General features: G+C 41.5%; 4 protein-coding genes across 6 annotated transcripts; 3 read left to right on the plus strand and 1 right to left on the minus strand.

Moving 5' to 3' along the window:
• The first annotated feature begins 1,703 nt into the window (after positions 1-1,703).
• tnxba (tenascin XBa) lies at positions 1,704-9,585 on the plus strand. Its single transcript, XM_058648072.1, has 15 exons — positions 1,704-1,794; positions 2,612-4,376; positions 4,474-4,605; positions 4,741-5,910; positions 5,988-6,110; positions 6,200-6,343; positions 6,436-6,555; positions 6,643-6,798; positions 6,896-7,008; positions 7,110-7,242; positions 7,326-7,477; positions 7,574-7,670; positions 7,767-7,928; positions 8,008-8,171; positions 9,133-9,585. Exons 2-15 carry the CDS (start codon positions 2,735-2,737, stop codon positions 9,229-9,231), a joined length of 4,407 nt encoding a protein of 1,468 aa, XP_058504055.1. The 5' UTR covers positions 1,704-1,794; positions 2,612-2,734; the 3' UTR covers positions 9,232-9,585.
• Positions 9,586-9,807: 222 nt separating this feature from the next.
• LOC131471490 (steroid 21-hydroxylase) lies at positions 9,808-13,691 on the plus strand. The gene is made up of 12 exons (XM_058648074.1): positions 9,808-9,975; positions 10,382-10,573; positions 10,651-10,740; positions 10,820-10,974; positions 11,135-11,230; positions 11,509-11,619; positions 11,710-11,796; positions 12,372-12,452; positions 12,573-12,686; positions 12,785-12,951; positions 13,105-13,208; positions 13,314-13,691. Exons 1-12 carry the CDS (start codon positions 9,861-9,863, stop codon positions 13,568-13,570), a joined length of 1,569 nt encoding a protein of 522 aa, XP_058504057.1. The 5' UTR covers positions 9,808-9,860; the 3' UTR covers positions 13,571-13,691.
• A 99-nt stretch (positions 13,692-13,790) lies between these two features.
• Positions 13,791-17,257, plus strand: LOC131471491 (uncharacterized). Of its 3 annotated transcripts, none has more exons than XM_058648075.1 (8): positions 13,791-14,297; positions 14,522-14,800; positions 14,883-15,167; positions 15,242-15,526; positions 15,597-15,857; positions 15,952-16,050; positions 17,010-17,035; positions 17,147-17,257. In XM_058648075.1, exons 1-8 carry the CDS (start codon positions 14,231-14,233, stop codon positions 17,255-17,257), a joined length of 1,413 nt encoding a protein of 470 aa, XP_058504058.1. In that variant the 5' UTR covers positions 13,791-14,230. The 3 variants fall into 3 exon arrangements, with proteins under 3 accessions (XP_058504058.1, XP_058504059.1, XP_058504060.1); XM_058648076.1 differs by having other exon boundaries at positions 14,525-14,800; XM_058648077.1 differs by having other exon boundaries at positions 14,592-14,800.
• A 92-nt stretch (positions 17,258-17,349) lies between these two features.
• LOC131471492 (uncharacterized) lies at positions 17,350-20,793 on the minus strand. Its single transcript, XM_058648078.1, has 9 exons — positions 20,700-20,793; positions 20,050-20,367; positions 19,696-19,968; positions 19,570-19,602; positions 19,389-19,421; positions 19,226-19,255; positions 17,939-18,079; positions 17,787-17,852; positions 17,350-17,692 (listed from the first exon to the last, which is right to left on the minus strand). The coding sequence occupies exons 1-9, from the start codon at positions 20,752-20,754 to the stop codon at positions 17,610-17,612; spliced, it is 1,032 nt and encodes a 343-aa protein (XP_058504061.1). The 5' UTR covers positions 20,755-20,793; the 3' UTR covers positions 17,350-17,609.
• Positions 20,794-20,900: the final 107 nt, after the last annotated feature.

Genomic DNA, 20,900 nt, shown 5'->3' on the forward strand with positions numbered 1-20,900 from the left:
ACACCAGAGAGTCCCAGCAAGCTCAATAAAACTGTACAGAACAGAGTTGTTATTGTACGGGCTAGAGTTAGGGCTGGATGTAACAGTACATACAATAAAAAAAGTTAAGAGTACAGACACTATCTTTGTTTGACGCTCAGCTTATTATCAAACACAGTGCCCAAATACATGTGATTTTCAATTTTGCTTATGTCACTGATGTCAGTATTGGGTTAAATGTATGTGCTTTGACTATTACTCAACAAAATGTACAGTATACACTCGAGCAGTACGATTTTGTCAACTCTGATGGTAGTGGTTTGGCTGGTTTGCTCTGTCAAGTCAGTGGTTTTCTTTCATGTTGGCTCTCTAAGCATCATGTATGTCTCTCTTTATCACAACTCTCTTCTAATTACTTGTAAAGACAGGATCAACCATAATACATTCATGTAAATGTTTACTTATTTGAAAAACACTCTCATTCAAAGCAACTTTACAACGGAGGGACAGCTCTTACAGTAGGGGACCTTGTACTACATGGCTTGCTTGTCTTACAGTATCAGAACATGGTGTACTCACCAAGAGAAAATTGCTACCTCAGCATATTTGTAACTAAAATATCCAGTGAAACAAGATTTTGTGTGTGCAGGGCTCTCACATATGGAGAAAAACAAGAGTCAAAGGGGAAATATTAATGCAACGTATCATTCTCTATCAAGAATTCCACAGCTGCTTTGCAAAAATGAGTTTGACAAGTTAAATACTTTCAAAACAAGACATTTTTAAAAATAGCTAGTAGATAGACATTAGGGAGATTCATGCTCCAACACAGGGCAGTTGGCATCTATATATTCTCTTTCATTTGCCTCGTTTTCTCCTACATCCCTTTTTTCTTGCCTCTTCTCTTTTGCATTGAAAATACAGTGTTATCTATGTTATCAAAGTAACTTTTCAAAAAATAACTGAATTGTGGAGCCTCTTGGCTTAACAACGTCTTTGAAATTAGGAAAACGCCACTTATGTCCTGTTTTCACCAGCCCCTTGATATACTTGTCTTCATGTGGTTTCCAAAAGGCTGGATGGTGGGTGGCCATTTGGTGAGAGATGCAGTGCCTGCACAGAGCATTCTTTAAATCTGGTGGATATTTGGTCACTTACATAACTCCCATATAGTTTCATCTCATTACCTCCAACAAACGGCCAATTCATATAGCAAGAAGTTCCTGTCCCCCAGAGTCAGCAGTGAATACCTGCACTGTTTTACTGTATGCTATGTATTCCAGCTGAATCATGAGTCTCGGACCCAGGCTTTATTCAGTCACAGACCGTGTCTGAGTGCAATGTCTGGAATAAGTCACATTAAATACAGCAGACACTGGAATGACTTTCAAGAACCATGAAAAGCTGCAGGTTATTATTTTTTTTCTCACAAAACAGCACAAAAGCCTTCCTAGTTTTTAATTACGGCAACAATGTCATTCTTATTCACACATAAATGAAAAAAAGTCCACAAGCACATGGAAAATAATGTTAGTTAATCACATTAGATACACAAATCCGTGCAAAAATGTCATTCTTTACAAGTCCAATACAAATATTTTCTGCGGTAGCTGAGCGAGTGGGACCACTAGGCGTGGTGGGGTGGTGTGTATCGGATGGGGGGGGGCTCCTTAAGTAGGAGCAGACTTTATCACTCTCCTACTTTCTAGTGGTGTTCGTTTCTCTCACCTCTTTCCTCCCTCATCACATCCAGCACATCTGCGTGAACATTTCGACTCCGATGGAGGAAGCCGCACAAAGATAATCATAATTCTGGTGAGTCATTTATTTTTCCACGTAAACTGCAATTATTGAAAGGAATGGATTCACGCAAATACTCCAGTTTGATGTCTATTGAAATCACTACAACTTTATTGAGAATAGGTAAATATATTTTCACTGTTATCGCTGATGAAGTATCATGGGATTGTTTTAGCCACAGAGAATTATTTAAATACTAGCTGCAGAGGGTGGTGGTTCAGTTAGTACCGCACCTACATATGCATTTGATCTATATACTTCAACGGCTGGACATAATTATTTTATTGTTGTTATGGGTTGTGGGTACAGCAGATTATGTAACCTTCTGTATAGTGTCCCACAGTTCTTCACGGTCAAGCTCTGTTACCACTCTGCAGAGTCTCTCCAACAGACTCTCTGGGTTTCCCTTTTCCTTCCTCCTGCAAATCTGCTCATTTAGATTTTTACTTTGTTTGGACACTGAATCAACTATTATGGCTAATTGGAGAACTGCTGCAATTTTACACATTTAAAAGTGTGCACAGCAGGCATGGCCTTAAAAAAAAAGTTTAGCATGCAATTATTCATGAACATTTTGTTCAATTTAAAACTAATCTGCTCATTACATTTTGACTGATGATTAGATCAAATTAAATTTTGATAAAAAGTTTGATAAATATTGGAATATAAAAGGAGATGAAATCTGCAATTGTATTTTACATACACTTTGAAGTGTGAATAGAACCATGTGAATATGGCACTAACTTGTGCTTAAGGCAGAGAAAAGCCTGAAATGTATAATTTCATATTACATACATGTCATAAAATAATCTTTTTCCCTTTTTATTTGTAGGGCAGACCTGGTAAATTCCCCTTTGCAGCTGCTTGCAGAAATATAGAGGAAGGAGTTTTACAGTAACATACATACAGATCCTCCAAAGGCAATACCATCACTGGCTTCTGCTGCCGCCACAAAATGCTGTTTACTCTTGGACTTCTCCTCCTTCTCACCCCATTCCCCTCCTTTCAAACCACGACCAATGAGAAGGGAAACTCAACAGGAAGTGATATGACCAAACCGAATGCTGTTTTAACCCCTTCAAAACCAAAAAGCACTTCAACTCCTGCCAAACAGACTATTCGCCCCACCCTAAAACCAATCACAGTCAATCAGACACCTTTGCCCACTCCAACCACCAACCAAAAACCTCCAACAGTCAATGCTACAGTTGCAACCAAAAGCAAAGTCAGCCCAGGAGTAATTCAAACCGCAGTAGTAAAGATCCACACAGCCAGTGGCACCATCAACAAAGACAAGCACACAGTTGCAGTCAATCAGACAGTGTTAACAAAATCGCCTTCAGGTAGTGAAGTGAAGGCTAATAAAGACAAGCCTGTCCCCACTGGAGCTTCAAATGTTCATTCAGCATCCACAAAGTCTGCCTCAGCCAGCAGCGCTAAGACCACCAAAGACAAGCTCCAACCTTCTGTCAATCAGACTATTTCAGTAAAATCTCCTTCAACCAGTGATGGGAAGATTGCCAAAGACAAGCCTGCCTCCCCCATAGTCCAAAATGTTCCGTCAACATCCACTAAGTCTGCTCCTGCCAGTGATGCTACAACCACCAAAAACAAGCCTGTGACCTCTGTCAATCAGACTGTTGTAGTTAAATCTCCGTCCACTGTTGAGGTGAAACACTCCAAAGACAAACTTGTTGCCTCTGTCAATCAGACTGTTGTAGTTAAATCTCCCTCCACTGTTGAGGTGAAACACTCCAAAGACAAACCTGTAGCCTCTGTCAATCAGACTGTTGTAGTTAAATCTCCCTCCACTGTTGAAGTGAAACACTCCAAAGACAAACCTGTAGCCTCTGTCAATCAGACTGCTGTAGTTAAATCTCCCTCCACTGTTGAAGTGAAACACTCCAAAGACAAACCTGTAGCCTCTGTCAATCAGACTGTTGTAGTTAAATCTCCCTCCACTGTTGAGGTGAAACACTCCAAAGACAAACCTGTAGCCTCTGTCAATCAGACTGTTGTAGTTAAATCTCCCTCGACTGTTGAAGTGAAACACTCCAAAGACAAACCTGTAGCCTCTGTCAATAAGACTGCTGTAGTTAAATCTCCCTCCACTGTTGAGGTGAAACACTCCAAAGACAAACTTGTGGCCTCTGTCAATCAGACTGTTGCAGTTAAACCTCCCCCCACTGTTGAAGTGAAAAACCCCAAAGACATGCCGGCTGCTAATGCAGTTCACACTCCTCTGTCAACACCAGCAAAGGCTGCTGCAGCATCAGCAAGTGGCAATGCAGCTGACAAAGTAAAGGTCACAGCTTCTGCTAATCGGACCACTGTAACCAAGGCTCCCATCAACACCAACACCACCCAAGAAAAGCCTGCCCCTTCACAACCCCTGAAGGTGGTGATCAGTGATGGCTGTGACTCAAACAAAGCCAATGAGCGGGAGCTGAAGGTGAAGCCTGGCACGCCTCTGGTGATGACGCATAGGATAAGCTTGATGCCCGGTGGGTGCGATGGGCGATGTGAAACTGAGTTGGCTGCACTGATTGGACGAGTGGCCCGACTGGAAAAAGAGATGTCCCAGCTGAAAGATAATTGTATGATTCATATTTACCAGAGTCTTATATTTGACACAACTAATTTGATATAGTAAATCAATATAATATGTAAATAATCATTTGTCTTGCTGCCTAGGTCCATGTTCTACAAATTGTCCACATGACTGTAGCGGAAATGGGGAATGTGAGAAGGGTAAATGTATCTGTCATCAGGGGTTCGTGGGTCCAAACTGCAGTAAGTGTGCCCAAGGAATCGAATGTAACAAAAGTAAGTGAGAGTCTGTGGAATTATGTGGATGTGGTAGCATCAGATTCATATTTCTAAGGAAAAGAAAATACTTTTGGCTATGTGACAAATATTATTATTAGTGCTTTGATCTCAAACTCTACTCTGAAATTTCAGAAACTACCAAAGGTAAAGCCAAGGAAACAGTTGAGGCAGTGACCCTACAGAAAATGGACCAGAAGAAAGAAACTGAAGCTAAAGAGTCTGACGGCAAACTGAAAGTGACCACTATTGCTAAACTAGCTCCTGTTAAAACACAAGCACAACAAGAAGTTTCTGTCAAGAAAATAACAACAAAAGGTTCCCCAAGTGTCACCAAGACCAGTCGCCCAACGGTTGCTCAAGCTCTCCTGAAACATGAGGGAAGAAAGCAAGAAGAGGCCCGCAAAGGCAAAATAGTCCTGGCCTCTAAAAAGGTTCTCCAAAAAACTGACCTCAAAATTGTTAAGGTAGGAACTGCCAGTAAAATGTACCGGAAACCTGACCAACTGAAAGATGAGCCTCAAACCAATGTAACTCAGGCTAAGGTCAATAAATTTAATGTCACAGCTAAAATTGTGACTATTTTGTCCAAGAGCATGGGAACAAACAAAACCAGAGCAGGGAAGGAGACCCTGGAACAGTCCACACTGGCTGATAAGAATGCAACTCAGTCATCTGGACCTAAACAAATCAAGACAATTAAAGTAGAGAATATGAATGTGCAATCTAGTGTCAACAGAAACAATGAAGCTGCAATGGAGAAAGTTACACAGAGGAGTCAGTATGTAGTGAATGCAACCATTGCTGCAACGACAGATGAGGCCCGAGCTCTGCTAAACAAAACAGGTATTCATGGCCCTGGGATGAGCAGGAGGGTAGGTGGATCTGGATTAGGCTCTGTGAAGATTGTGAACATCTCTTCCTCCAGTTTTACCCTCACATGGTTAGCACCACAAAGGATGTTCAAAAATTTCTCTGTGATCAGAAGAGAGCCTCGCACAGAGGGCGATGAAGATGACCATGAGGACTTTGAAGAGGAACCTCTTAGATTAGACAAGGCCTCTGTAGTTAAGAACCCAGCTGAGGTCCAGGTACAGACTGAGAGCCCAGAAACATCTATTTCCTCTGGTAAAATTACTGGATCAAGAGGTAAAACTGAAACCAAGAGGATCTCCATGGTGGTTCCTGGCAACGTACGCTCTGTGGAATTCAGTAACCTCCGGGCTAACACGCGCTATTCCCTGTACATATATGGTACCAGTGCTGAGAGACAATCAAAGATGCACAGAGTTGTTGCAGTTACTGGTAAGTTAACTTGTACGCAGTTATGACTAATCCTGAAAAATGTCAGATCAAACAGAATACTTATTTTCTCTCCTTAGGTCCTGAGCCAGCCACAAAGATGGTTTTCAGCAATGTAACTGAGTCTTCTGTCACTGTGGCCTGGACCAAACCAAAGACCACATTCACAGGCTTCAGGGTCACCTATACCAACATTATCACAGGTCTGCCAAATGCTAAATTGTAAAATTTGCTGTAAAATGTACCACAATTGTGAAGTGTGGATGAATATAATTATGCCTTTTCCTGCTAGGGGAGAGCCGTTTTGTTGTCATGGACTATCAGCAGTCTTATATCGTCTTGTCCAAGCTGTCTGCTGGATCCTCCTACATTATTTCTGTAACTACAACACAAGGCAGAGGCCAGAGTGATGCCCTCATGTCCATAATCACCACAGGTATGAAGTTTAATGAGCTTGCTTTTGAGTACAGATACTTTCTTGTTGTCTCATTAGCATTGAACACATTATGGATTGTCTGTTGACTACAGTGCCCGCCCCTCCAACACATCTACAAGTTGCCAATGTGACAGACACCAAAGCTGTGCTGCAGTGGACACCCAGTCTGGGGAAAGTAGACCGCTTCATTATCAGCTATGAGTCCTCCAAGAGTGAGTCTGGCAGCATTAAACCAATAACTGTGACAAAGCCCTAATCACCACACAATTAAGTGTTGTTAAATCTCTTTCTTGTCACAGCTCCTAATGTGACAGTGACAGTGATGCTGTCTGGTAACTCAGTAGAGCACCAGCTGAAAGGTCTGCAAAGAGGCACCTTGTACAGAGTCAAAGTACTGAGCCAGAAGGACAGTCTCCAGAGCATGGCCATCTCAACTACCTTTACCACAGCTAATGGTAAGTAGAGGGCAGAAGTGTAAGATCAATACTCTTTGTTCATTGAGGTCCACAGAAGCTGTGTATCAAATTAAACTGAATTATTTGTGTCCCTCAGTGGTTAAAGCCAGCGAGGTGGGCGCTCGCTCTGCAGTGATAACTTGGAAACATTTCGCTGTTGTCTATCACAGCTACAGAGTGATTTATCAGATGGCAGGGGGAGAGACAAGGGTGAATAAAACTCATACATCATGAGCGCTTGCAGGGCAAACACACCCTTAACATTGGCAGAACTGTCTAAGAGATTAACTTTGTCTTTCTACATATGTTAGGAAGTGATCCTGGACTCAACGGTCACTGAGTATAAGTTGACGGGGCTGTTGTCCATGTCACGCTATACAATTCTGGTACAAGGCGAGAGAGATGGACACTACACATCTCTTGTGACAACAGAATTCATCACAGGTAATAAATAGAAAGCAATTAAATTATTTTTTTTTTAATTTGAATTATTACTCAATTTTCTGAACAATGTTGCTACCCTTTAGGAAAACTCCGATTCCCTTTCCCAACTGAATGCTCTCAGGAGCTGCTGAATGGTGCTCTGCAGTCTGGGGAAGTGGACATTTACCCACAAGGAAAAGAAGGACAAGCTGTCAGAGTCTACTGTGACATGGAGACTGATGGAGGTGGCTGGACGGTGAGACAAACTCCTGCAGCCTGAATGAAACTCTTCGTTTATGGAAAAAAGCTGAATGGTTCAGCGATTAGACGACAATGTGGTGTGTGTTTCTAGGTGTTTCAGAGGAGGATGAATGGAAAGACAGACTTCTACAGAACCTGGACTGAATACAGAGCTGGCTTTGGAAACCTGAGTGAAGAGTTTTGGCTCGGTACACTTGGAACACAGTATTACCATCACATCTGCATCAAAACATTATTCAGTGACTCAGCCTAATGTATTTTCTCTTCCATTCTACATACATCAGGAAATGAACTTCTTCACAACCTGACCAGCATCGGCCCTGTGAGTCTGAGAGTGGATATGAAATCTGGAAATGAAACAGCTTACGCTCAGTACGCCAACTTCTCTATTGATTCAGAGGGGAGGCACTATAGTCTGACAGTGTCCGGCTACTCAGGCATTGCAGGTGAACTTCTTTTTTTTTTTTTAATTACACCTATACTTTACTATTATTACATGGCTGATAATTAATGTATTTTTTTTAGGTGACTCTATGAGGTATCATAACGGACGCCCATTCTCAACCTGGGACAAGGATGCTGATCCTCTGGGGATCCACTGTGCCAGGGCCTATATGGGAGGCTGGTGGTACAAGAACTGCTACAAGACCAACCTCAATGGTCTTCATGGCATCAACAGCAATAATCAGGTACGATAAGGCTCTTTGTTATTTTAAACAACTTCATCTTTTGTGATCAAGTGGCAACTCATAGCAATGTCACCCATGAGAATCTGAACTCCCATTTTTAGGCAGGTGTTGAAGTTTTGCAATCAGAAAACTCACAGATGATCACACTGGTGTTAACTCAAACTGTATGTCCCATACTTTATCATCTTTTTTCCTCTAAATGGAAACATAATTTGGGGCACACGGTTGGTTGCCTTTCCGGCAAGAAGACCGGGTCAGAAAAGGGCCTTTCTGCATGGAGTTTGCATCATGTGGGTTTTCTCCAGGTTAACTGGGTTCTCCGGTTTGCCATGCAGATTTGGGGATTAGGGAAATTGGACACTCTAAATTGATCATAGATGTGAATGTGAGAGTGGATGGTTGTTTGTCTCTACGTGGCGCTGCGATGGACTGGTGACCTGTCCAGGGTGTACCCCCCGCGACCCTCATGTGGAGGATAAAGCGGTAGAAGATGAATGAGACAAAATATGCATGCAACATCAGGTACAACTTCCGTCCAAAATATAAGACAGCTCCTTAACATCTAGTCAGTTGTCACTAGGGGGAAATTTGTACTTTCAATTCCAATATTGATAGAAAACATTTACATTGCCTTTTAGTAGTTGTTTTGTAGTTGGCCCTGAGGAATTCAACATGGCCTAAAATCAAAATGTATTTAAATTTAAATTGTGTGCATCCCTCTGTGCACAGCCTCTGCTAAATTCCAAAATATGTAGCTAAATACTCTTGATAACTTCTGCAGACACCAACTTTAGAACATTTCTGCATCTTTGGATCATTTCTGCATCTTTGGATCTTCAGAATATTCACACTTCCTGTTTCGCTTCAACTGGCAAACCAGAAGACTACGTTCACTTTTCTTATATACGCTGTTTGTTTGTGATACAGCACACTGACCAGATACCATTCTGTTCTGATACAGGGAGTAGTGTGGATAGACTGGAAAGGAAAAGACTCCTCCATTCCGTTCACTGAGATGAAGTTCCGACCATCCCGGTTCTCTCCTGCAACTCATGGCTAAGGATTCACACCAATCTCACATCTGATACATGTGATACATAAGTCCAGAGGAGAGTGGACGTCACAGTTGCTGCATGTCCCTTTCAAAGAGAAATTGCAGGGGTCTCGACAGCTACAATGACAGCTATCACTACATTTGATTCAGTGTGTATAAATTATACCTAAAGAGTGGAAAATGATTTGTAATTGCAACTTTTGTATATGGTTCGCCTGTTCTGCCTGACCGGCTCATTTCAACACAGGTTTGACTCTAATGTCTTGCCATGCCGTGGTACGCCACTCCACAACTACTGTAATTAATATGCACTGTCTCACACCATTGGAATAAATGTGGCTATTGTGGGCCTGAAGGGTTGTTGTTGTATTGTGTAATTTCTCCTTGACACTCTCTGCCCATGTCAGCTGTGATGTGTTGTTTTGCCCTTCCAGCACATAGCAGTCATGTTTATCAGGCTGTCGCCTGTTCAATGTTTTGCAATCATCTCACAATAAGAGCTCATGACCCAAAAATATTTAGACGTCCTTGATTTTAAAAGACGCAGCAACTGACACAGAAAGGCACAAGAATAAAAGGAACGAGCAGGGTGATGATCAGCTTTTCGATGTGGGACACCAACAGGGAGCCACAAAATGGTAATATCAGTGGTCAGTGTGGGAGCTGTATTCGTACTTGTACTGCTGTTGACGGCACTGGGCGGCTTTTTTGATCAGAGAGGCAGAACTACAGAGGGAGACCACAAAAAGAGTAAGTCTACAGGAAAATGTGCATTTGTTGTACTAGTTTTTACACATGTATAAATGGAACAGTGATCCCACCAAACAAGCTATATTTTTTTGTTAAAATGTTCTGGGGATGTAGGTTATAACCCAAGAAAGAGATGATCACATTTAGGTCGTGATCCAGATACAGCTCTGGATTCAGCAGTTTTCAACATTCTTTTAGAAATAAAAATAAATGGCTGTATTGTCCCGGGAAAATAGTACCTCATATAGGTCTGTTACTGTGTGGTTTGGTTGAAATCCAGATCCTTGGGAAGCCTTGGTGAAGGTTTGTGCTCACCGAGTATACTTTCCCATGTTGGTACAGTGGGTGGAGATATATACAGTAATTTGTAATCTTCTTTGTAATATTTCTCTCTAACATGATCTAGATGTTCAATCTGGAGTCCTGCACTGTCTCTATCAGTACCTTCGCTGCTCCACGTCTCCCTCACTCCCAGGTCCTCCAGGATTCTTTCTCCTTGGCAACATGATGGAGCTGACACACGATCATCTGCCAATTCACTTGACCAATTTGGCACATCGCTATGGAGATATTTACCGCCTGAAATGTGGAAACACAAGTATTTTAGATTTCTTTTCTCAATATTATCATATCATACGGTGCGCTGATATTAAAATAACTGGTGTGTCTTTTCAGCCATGGTGGTACTTAATAGCACTGAGCTTATAAGAGAAGCTCTGGTGAAGAAATGGTCTGACTTTGCTGGGAGACCAATTTCATATACAGGTGAACTATCCAAACTTTGTTTCTTCTTGATGTTTTTCTTGGTGTGTGTGTTCTAATGAGCTCTACCGGCTTGTATCAGGTGATATTGTGTCTGGAGGAGGGCGCTCCATCTCTCTGGGAGACTATAATGAGGAGTGGAGGGCACATCGTCGTCTCGTCCATGGTTCTTTGCAACGCAGCTGCAAACAATCTTTGCATGACGTGATTGAGAGACAGGCACTGCATCTGCGAAAGGTGAAAATAGCATTGGGAATGACAGTATTCCAACAGACAGTACAGTACAACCATAATGGTTTGTAAATCAATGGCATAGATCCAGACATCAAATTGAATGTCGACATTTTTCCAAAGAGGCCAAATAGAAAAGGGGTATTTTTTTTATTCATTTTCTTAGGTTTTGATGGGCTATCAAGGCCGTGCTGTAGATCTCGCAGAGGATTTCACAGTAGCTGCCAGTAATGTCATCACCACTTTGGCTTTTGGCAAAGAGGTGAGTATTTTTCCTTTCCACAGCTTGGTTTGTGCCTTTGGGTAAATAAAAGCAGTGGTGGAGATTTATAACAAAATTTGCCTCTCATCAATGAACAGTGGTCGTGGCAGAGCAGCGCTTGGTTGCCTGTTTATGCAGAGACCTGGGGAATTCCAGTGTTTACGTTACCCCTTTTAGCAGCTCCCATCACACACGTGCATTCATAATGTGCTACTTGGTTACTAAACAGTGCATTTCATTAACACTGGTAATAAAACATAAATCTCTGTTTTTGCTAGTATGACAAGAGTTCTCCAAAGCTGCAGCAGCTGCACTGCTGTTTGAATGAAATCGTTGGCCTGTGGGGCTCCTCTTGGATTTCTGCACTGGACTCATTCCCACTGCTCAGGGTGAGTAGATGTTGACCAGGCTGACTGCGGATCACAGGATGGACTGTTTAGAATGTGAATTTACACACTGTGACATCTGTTCTCTTCAAGAAATTACCAAACCCTGTCTTTTCCCGTCTCCTGAAAGAGGTGGCCAGGAGGGATGAAATCATAAAACATCATCTCAACAGTTACAAGGTTGGTCAAATCAAATGGCAAAGAAGGAAAGGTGTCAAAATGAGTTATTGGTTAGAATAGATTGTAGTGTGCCACAGTGATTGGGCCAGTCAAGTGACAAAAAGATATCGAAATAATAATATTTATGATTATGATATAATAATAAAAAAATGGTTTTGATATGGAACGATAGACACAATAAAAACACATTTATGATGTAAAAACATACAGAAATAACTCAACTTGATATTAAGTGGCGGGCAACATGACTTCAATCGGAGGGCCGCATGTGGCCTACGGGCCGCAGGTTTGAGGTCGCTGTCATAGAGAAAAACATAAAAAAAAAAAGCATTTGTTGAATTGAAGTGTATGCCACTGTTAGACCAAGGGTCTTTAATGCAGAATACATATTTCCTTTCAGTGTTTGGGAAGCAAATGTCATTATAAACATAAAAGTATTTTTCGGTCGCTTGAACACATTATAACAGTGGCAAATGTGGGAAATCATATCAGATGAAGTCACATCGTAGGCAGTTTTCAACTGCAGTTCTGATATATGTTCATTTTCGTCAGCTCTGACTTGGTTCTCTTTGCAGTCACATGGCAAAATTGAGGGTGCCATTACAGAATCTCTCCTCCAGGGCGTTGAGGAGCATAACAATGCAGAACATGGAGTGGTTAGTACATTTATCAGTGAAAACCATGGGAGTTCAATATATAATGCACTGGAAACACTGCAGTATGTGTATGAACTCAATCTAACCGTGTTTGTACATTTCTCCCCCTCATGTCTACAGCTCCTTACAGACACTCACGTTCACATGGCCACTGTGGATCTTCTCATTGGGGGAACAGAGACTGCTGCAGCCTGGCTGAACTGGACTGTAGCCTTCCTTTTGCACAGACCAGAGGTCCGTTTTTTTTTTACTAATGTTCTTCAAAAAGGTTCGATTTTCACTGCCTGATATCTCATGTCAGTATATCTGTGCTGTCTCGTTTCAACCCTCAGGTGCAGACCAGGGTGTATGAGGAGTTGTGTACAGTGTTAGAGGGCCGATATCCCAAGTACAGCGACAGACACAGACTTCCTGTCCTGTGCTCTTTGATCAGTGAGGTGCTCAGACTCAGGCCAGTCGCTCCGTTGGCAGTTCCACACAGAGCCATCAGAGACAGCAGGTGAGCTGAGCGACAGTAATTAAATAACAAAGCCGAGGCCTCTTATTGATGTGCCCAGACAGTTTTATAAGTGGTTTATTTTTGCACTCTAATCCCAGCATTTTTCACACTGTTCTCACTGATGCCAAATGTATAATTCCCTCACATATTTAGCATTGCAGGTTATTTCATTCCAAAGAACACAGTCGTCCTTCCTAACCTTTTTGGTGCTCACCACGATCCTGCAGTTTGGACTGACCCATACAGCTTCAGACCAGGTACTGCTCTAACTGGTGGGCAAAGTGCATTCCTATAACTTGGCCCAGCAGGCCTCAAATAAAGTAGCTACCTTCTCTCTCTCTCTCTCTCTCTCTTTCCTTTAGAGCGCTTTCTCGAAGGAGGAGGAGGAGACTCCACTCGTGCCCTGATCCCTTTTGGAGGGGGAGCTCGGCTTTGCCTGGGGGAGTCTGTGGCCAAAATGGAGCTCTTTCTGTTCACTGCCTACTTGTTGAGAGATTTCCAGTTCATCCTTCCTCAGAGCGAAACATCTCTGCCAGACCTGAGAGGAGTTGCTAGTGTTGTACTCAAGATCAAGTCCTACACTGTGATAGCACGTCCAAGACCTGTGACCAATCTCTGACCTGCAGAGGGTGCACGGCTGCTATCTCGTTGCTCAAACATTTGCATGTTTGTGTGTTAAAGAATGAATACTTTCTTGCCTTTATTATTGTACACCCGAATTAAATAGCCTGTTAAGAGGTTCTGGTTGAATTCATTTCTTTTGTTTAGCTTGTGGGAATAAGAAAATCAGAAAACTGAAAGTGATTAAAAGGAAAACCTGAATGAAATGTTCGAGTGGAGCTCTATGTCATGTGCTGCTTTTTAAAAGTGAATGCTGGAAAGACATAGAGTCTGACAGCACCACCCTGTGGACAAACACTGACCATGCAACAGAGAGTGAAAAAAAAGCTCACTAAGAAAGGCCTGAAGGAAATTCTAGACTAAAACTGAACATACTGTACAAAAATGATGCATTTGTGCTGTAACAATAACAGCCCATGGCCAAGCAGAAAGGGAAATTGGCATGTGACTGGAGGGTTGCTAGTTCAAGTCCCTTCCAGGTTGAGAGCTGGGGTACCCTTGAGTAATGCCCATTGCTCATTGTTAACTGGACAATACAAAAGAGTTGACTCAACTTCATTTCCTGAAATGGTGTGTGTGTGTGTGTGTGTGTAAAATTTCTGCCATTTGAGGATTTGGCAATCTGCAAGAAAATCTGTGAGGCTCTCTGCAGGGAAGAATGTTTTCTTTGTCAGGATTAGGACTCCTTTGTGTTTTATGGGCAACAGGCGGACTTCAAACAGCTGGTAATTACAAAATAATACATCTGTTGTAAATGTATTTTGGGACTCCATAGATCCAGACTATGACTTTATTTACAAAACTCAAAAAAAAAAAAGTATTGTAAATACAGATGAAATTGAACTTGAACGGCAAAAATGATCAAGACAAGAGGCAGCTCTGTTTGTGAACATTACTTTGGATTATTTACATTTTCTAAGAAAACAAAGTGTCTCATCATGTTCTCCAGCAGGTCATTCGGTGATATTCACCTCTCCTACAGACAGTGTTACTTTGCCATGTGGCATTCCCTCTGTTAGCTCCTGTTCCTCTGTGCACTGGACCATGTCTGGAGAGTTCGGCTCAGTTACTGAGGTGGTGAAAGCTGGAGCAGTTACAGCAGCAAACAGGCTTGACCTCTTACAGGACTGCTCTCTGCGGATTAATCGCCCTGAACTCAATGATGCACGGCTTTACTCTTGTCGCAGTGGAACACTGGAGTCCCGTGTCTCACTTCGGATTCTTGAACGTAAGTGAGCTGCCTTGGTACCTCAAATAATATTTATTGGTAAGTTATTGTTTATATCACAGTAATCACTTTTTTTCACCAGTTACTGAGAGTCCAACTCCTGAGGAGGGCACGGTCGAACTTCAATGTTTCCTTAATATATACAAAGGGCATGTTCCTTGTAACAACACAGGGATTCATATCAAGTGGAGCACTGAGGATAATACAGCGATTAATGGGGACAGATTTCACATTAAAAACCCCTCTGAATGCTTCTCTAAACTGATCATCAAGAAAAAACTGACTGACCATCACAGGAAATGGAGGTGTCAAGTAACTGAAAAGGATGTGCTCAAAGCCACCATCAGTCATACAACGACAATAACAGGTACTGTGTTCACTCCAAATGAAACTTGTTGTTCCATATGTACAAAAGTGTAACCGGTGCTCACTTTGCCCCAGATGGTGTAGAGGAAGTGTTCACTGCAGTGGGTGAGTCAGTGTCACTCTCTTGTAGCCACACTTCCTCTCTTGGTTTGAGTGACAGAGTGAAGTGGGCAGTGGGTGGAAGACCACTAACACCTCACACCTTACAGGAAGAGCGCCTGTCAGTGGCATGTTGTGTTAAGGAGGACTCATCACTGGTCATTAGTAAAGTGAGAGCATTGAATGCTGGGGACTACCAGTGTTCAGACACCACTGACCAGAGAAAGGTGCTAAACCAAGTCCGACTGCACACCCTTGATGGTGAGTGTAAAAACTCTGCAATTGCCAAAACAGGGGTCAAACTGTGCCTAAACTTTTCTTTTCTTTGCAGTTACGTCACAGTGTGAGATGGGAGGAGATATCCTCACCCTGACTTGTGTGCTAACCTGCAAAATAAAATGTGAAAAATACTTGAATTTAACTTGGTCTGGAAGACACCACGATAGCTGGACTAGCAGTTTAATGACTGACAATAGCACTCTTACAAACAAGTTAACTCTCTCGGGTTGTGCAATGAGCTTGGATGAAATAACCTGCAGTGTGCAAAGAGAGGGTGCCGTGATGGCATCAAAGAAGTTGCACTCTGTTAACTGTAAGTATAGTCGTCCTGCTATTGTTGCCCTTTCTCCTGAAATAGAACGCACACATTAGACTAAAACAGATTAACAACTCCATGGTCCCTGTAGCTTTGCAAACACCTGCATGGTTGGCCCTTCCTCTCGGCCTCCTGCTATGTGCGGCTGCTGGAGGATTCTATATTAAGAGGAAGCGCAACAAGGATGAAGGTAGGGATTGTGGTTACCTCGTATCCAAACTGCAGTAATGAAAATTAAACATAACCGAAGCTGATATTTCCTACATTTTGTTCTACATCATGTTGCATCTGTTCGCCAAGTCGTGACATTTCACACTGCACAACATGAACTGCCAACCCAAGTCTGTGAAGGGCAATGTGGGCCTCCCCATGTCCATGTGAGCCACATAAGGGTTCAGGCTGACAATATGGGTTCCAAGTGGTTTTGGCTGTGGTTTCCACTCGTCTTTGCCCACATAGTGTTCCCATGAGGAGTCCACGTCAGTGATACTATATGACACCTGCATAATGTGTCCACTTAGTACCCTTTCCAGTCTACTTTTTACTAAATAGGTATTTAGTGGGCTAACATGGGCCCCACACGCAAAAACAAAGAGCTGTGTGTTCTCTCTCCCGTCCCTCTAACGTCCTCATTGTATTTTTGCAGCCCTCATTTGGGAGTTCTTGCAGCTTTTTCTTGACACACCGTCTGGGCAGAACTTTTTTCTTATGTGGTGTCCAACAACTATTGTGTGGTTGGCCAGACATTTGAAGCCATCATGGTTAATGCAGAAATCTTGTCAATCATTCCCTGTGAGGACTTCCCAGGAGTTCTGCACTTGTGTTTCCCATAAGGCATGAAATGTCCTGGTCAGAAGTAACGTTGTTCTTGTTCTCACCAATAATAATAAACGTATCATCTGTTTTTACGGAGTATGTACAGGCCTTTAGTCCAGGTGGTTCCCTGATGATGTAACAAACTAACGCTAATTTATTTTGAGCACTCTCTACATGCGCGCTTTCCTTCCATTTCTCTCCTCCTGCGGTGTAACTGTAATGAAGCTCTCTGATTTCAATGTTTTCATTACACGTTGTTTTCTTTTACATTGTAACCTTAATATGCTGAGAATCTGCCAAATGACTAAATGTAAATGTCATTTCTGTTTGCAGCAAATGAGAGGTCAAGTATTGGAATGGTAAGAAGAAACAGTTAAGAAACACAGCTGAAGGAGCCATAACGTAAATAAATGTCAAGGGTCTCTTCGTCACGCTGACCCACTTAATAACTCTCCAACTCCTCTTTACAGACCCATGTATATGAAGTCGTTGGAGATGTAAATAATGAGGAAGAACAACCCAGAAGAGAAGCAGTCACCACCACTGACAGTTTCTATGATTTATTACAGGCCGTGAACTAGAGCTTCACACAAACGTTTGTGTTTTTGTCTTGATCTGAACCTTGATTACATAAATGAACAGCATTTTCTTAGCATCTGTGGTCATTCATTGTCCTTCAGATATTGAATAAAATGTTGTAATGAAATAAAAAAAAAAAGACTCTTCATTTGAAATGAGACAGATGATCAGCTCTAAAAATAAAAAACATTTACATTTAGGTAAATAAGAAACGTTTTGACACAATACATCAAGGCATGCAGTCAATCCCCATCAGACATTTTTTCTAGAGTTTCCTACACGGAAAGTGTAGTATGGGGGGAAGAAAATTATTTGGGTATGCTATGATATCATTATGATATCATTATGATACTCCTACTTACATGTATCTACAAATAGGCTATCATCTTCCAACTGATGGTAAATTCTGTTGAATTGCTGGCTTGAATCTGAGAGATCTGAGAGAAAAAGAAAAAGCTGTGAGTGAACAAACCTGACAAGAGAAACAGTGACTGGAATGAAAGAGGAAATGAGAGGAACAGGTTTGCTCACCATTTGACGGCATAAGAATCACAGGGTAATCATAATCATGGATGCACTCACTCACTCTCACTGCACCTGATTAAAAAGGAGAGAACATGCAGCTGTGTTAACGCTTCACTGCAGTCATGGCACAGTGGAAAGAGCATGGACACAGGTCAGACCTTCTGAATCCCTCTGGGTTCGCTGTAAACGTCTCCAGTAAATGTAGACTCCTGCAAGTACAGCGATGAAAACAGCCACAGTAATGACTGAAGACACAGCAGCAGTTAATGTGTCCCCACTCTGCTCGGTGTTCCTGTTTGCTGGGGGAGACAGGGAGGACGTTAAAGCAGTTACAGCACATGAATTTGCCTTTGTTTACTGGAGTACAATGTATGCTGCTATGCCTTGTTGCTTGATTTATGTAAGAACCTGTGTAATTTCACATGTACTATCAACCTGCCTTGGGGAAACAGACGGTACGTTCAGGCATCTCTGGGCTTTTTTGACAACTTTTGTCTTTTTTTGACTTTAATATTAATACTAATAAAATATACATCAGTTTAACTTTACGATAGCTTAGGAATATGTTCACTTTTACCTCACTGTAAGACTGTTAGACAGATCTGTTTGTAAACCTCTTACTCTCCTGCACCAAAGTCCATAGAGAAAATCAGTGATTTTAGCTCATAGGAACACAGGCTACAGCTCTAGTGCTACCTTCGTTTGGTCAATTTCTGTCACTTATTTAAAGCCAAACAAAGGATTTCATATACACCAAAGTCACAAAATGATATATTTGAACTTCTTAATGAAGATGGAAGTGGATCAACAGCTCATGTGTGCTGTGGTGTAAAATTGCTTGTTTTCTCTATGGACTTCGGTGCGAGAAGAGAACGATTTACAAAGTGACACAAACTTCAGTTTCCAGTCAGTAAATGCTGTGTAACAGTGACATAAAACCATTACAAATATATTTTAAAAGATATCGCAGACTTGTATGTTTGTAAATTGGGTGAGTTGTTAAGTAGTATTCATCTTTTTCCTGCTGTGAGACATGTTTTCAGTGAGGGAGTGAATCACCTCTGAACATATCGAATAGCCTGTAGGGGGCGACTTCACAGATTAAGTCTATGGGAAAATTAGTCTACTTCCCACTTGATTTACAACATAATAAACATTTTCCTGAGGAGTTAACGGTCCCAATCACTAGTTACAGATCGTCAAAAGAACATACTGTGGGTTTTGCATATTATATTATCGTCAAGTAGGAGCTTTGGTTGCAGGTGAATTTCCGCTTGCAAAACATCAACATAGCACCAGTCAAATCATGAATGTCGAGGTCTAAAAACAGGAGTTCAGATTTGTGACGTCATGACCAGTTGACAAGTGCAATGGGTGCCACGTTTAGATGATGTTAATTAATGTGCCATTTTCCTATTCTAGATAAAGAAAAAACGTATACAGACCTTGAAAGGTTCTCTCCTCAACATTTTCAACTGAGTAAAAGAAATAAGAAAAGTACATGTTATGAATATTATATTACCACTTGTTGGTGATGATATTACCAAATATAATAGCTTCAGGTCTAACCTTGGACGAGCATTTTGATAACATACAAAGTATACAGACCTTGCTGAAAGGTTGTCGCCTCGACATCTTCAACTTAGTAAAAGAAATAAGAAAAGTACATGTATGAGTATTATATTGCCACTTGTTGGTGATGAGATTGCCAAATATGGTAATTTGGTAATATCAGGTCTTCAGGTCTAACCTTGGACGAGCATTTTGAAAACAAATAAAGTATACAGACCTTGCTGAAAGGTTGTCGCCTCCACATCTTCAGCTTAGTAAAAGAAATAAGAAAAGTACATGTATGAATATTATATTGCCACTTGTTGGTGATGATATTACCAAATATAACAGCTTCAGGTCTAACCTTGGACGTGCATTCTGATGTCATAGCAGCCGTGATTTTTCCCATAAGTGTAACTGCATCTATACCAAGAGCTGTCACTGATACTAGGAGACTTGATCACCAATGATGAGCCACTCACTTCAACCCTTTCAGAGATGAGGGGGGAAGGCTCGCCTGCTTTCAGTAATGCCCAGGAGATATTGAGTGGACCTTTTTGTCCCTTTATGTCCACTGAACAGTTAAGTTGAAAGGGCGTGCTGTGTGCTACCTTCACTGCTGGACGGACTTTGCAGTCTGGAAGAAAAAAGAAAGGCTTAAATAAAGCACGACTGAAGAGTGGAAAATGTTTGTAAAATAAAGAGAATAAAATCTTACCTTTCACTCGTAAAGATATGTTTCTGAGAGTACAATTCCACAATAGACAAAATTCACAGCTGTAGATTCCCTCATCAGATTTTTGTGAATTAGTCAGAATAAGTGACATTGTGCCTTTCTCATCAGATCCCCATTTCACATGTTTGGCATCCTGGGATGTTTCAGGCCAAGAGAGGATAACTTTCTTCTCACTGGTGTCTGTGGAATACTTCGTCCATCGCATTCTGAGGCCGCTCGTTAAATCCTTCTTGTAAAAATGACCACAAGGGAGAGCTATGCTGTCTTCCAGAAAGGCTGACACACTCAGCATCGAGTCGGCTTTGACATAATGATAAAAACTAGTTTTAGAAGCACATAGATCACACACTGTATATCACAAGAGTAATCCAAAAGTGTATTTATAGCATTCATTAACAAAAAAAACACTTTACATTGTTATTAAAAGTTAATAAAAAAACTTTTAAATTATTTTTTTATTTACCATTTATTCAAAAAGCCCAACTGAGATTAATAAACCTCTTTTGCAAGAGAGTACATACAATTAACCACAGTCATTTGGTAAAAACCGAATACTAACTTTGTCCTCTGATGACTCGAATAAAACATCTATTATTTAATCCGACTAACAAATCATCAAATGACCTACTCACCTCGGCATCCAGATGTAACCGTTAACAGAACTAACAACAGGCAAAAACAGGCCATTTTCAGTGAAATGTAACATGTAGACTGACAGAAGGTGAATCTCTGCTACATCTTTCTTGTCTCCTCCTATTTTCAGTTCTCTTAGTTAAGCAGAGGTTTGATGTTTCGTCACATTCGTAGGATTTGTGTATACTGCTCCCTTGTGG

Source organism: Solea solea, chromosome 13 (assembly GCF_958295425.1).
Source record: "Solea solea chromosome 13, fSolSol10.1, whole genome shotgun sequence".
Lineage (NCBI taxonomy): Eukaryota > Metazoa > Chordata > Actinopteri > Pleuronectiformes > Soleidae > Solea > Solea solea.

What these genes read in the sequence shown, in the direction of transcription:
- tnxba (XM_058648072.1), top strand. Translation starts at nt 2,735, where the DNA reads ATGCTGTTTACTCTTGGACTTCTCCTCCTTCTCACCCCATTCCCCTCC. An exon ending in AGGAATCGAATGTAACAAAA is followed by an intron (nt 4,606 to 4,740) that starts GTAAGTGAGAGT and finishes CTGAAATTTCAG; the next exon opens with AAACTACCAAAGGTAAAGCC. An exon ending in CAGCTATGAGTCCTCCAAGA is followed by an intron (nt 6,556 to 6,642) that starts GTGAGTCTGGCA and finishes TTCTTGTCACAG; the next exon opens with CTCCTAATGTGACAGTGACA.
- LOC131471490 (XM_058648074.1), top strand. Translation starts at nt 9,861, where the DNA reads ATGGTAATATCAGTGGTCAGTGTGGGAGCTGTATTCGTACTTGTACTG. An exon ending in AGAGGGAGACCACAAAAAGA is followed by an intron (nt 9,976 to 10,381) that starts GTAAGTCTACAG and finishes AACATGATCTAG; the next exon opens with ATGTTCAATCTGGAGTCCTG. An exon ending in AGGCACTGCATCTGCGAAAG is followed by an intron (nt 10,975 to 11,134) that starts GTGAAAATAGCA and finishes TCATTTTCTTAG; the next exon opens with GTTTTGATGGGCTATCAAGG.
- LOC131471491 (XM_058648075.1), top strand. Translation starts at nt 14,231, where the DNA reads ATGTTTTCTTTGTCAGGATTAGGACTCCTTTGTGTTTTATGGGCAACA. An exon ending in AGGCGGACTTCAAACAGCTG is followed by an intron (nt 14,298 to 14,521) that starts GTAATTACAAAA and finishes CATGTTCTCCAG; the next exon opens with CAGGTCATTCGGTGATATTC. An exon ending in AGAGGTCAAGTATTGGAATG is followed by an intron (nt 17,036 to 17,146) that starts GTAAGAAGAAAC and finishes TCCTCTTTACAG; the next exon opens with ACCCATGTATATGAAGTCGT.
- LOC131471492 (XM_058648078.1), bottom strand. Translation starts at nt 20,754, where the DNA reads ATGGCCTGTTTTTGCCTGTTGTTAGTTCTGTTAACGGTTACATCTGGA. An exon ending in CATCAGAATGCACGTCCAAG is followed by an intron (nt 19,603 to 19,695) that starts GTTAGACCTGAA and finishes TCTTTTACTAAG; the next exon opens with CTGAAGATGTGGAGGCGACA. An exon ending in GATTCTTATGCCGTCAAATG is followed by an intron (nt 17,693 to 17,786) that starts GTGAGCAAACCT and finishes TTTTTCTCTCAG; the next exon opens with ATCTCTCAGATTCAAGCCAG.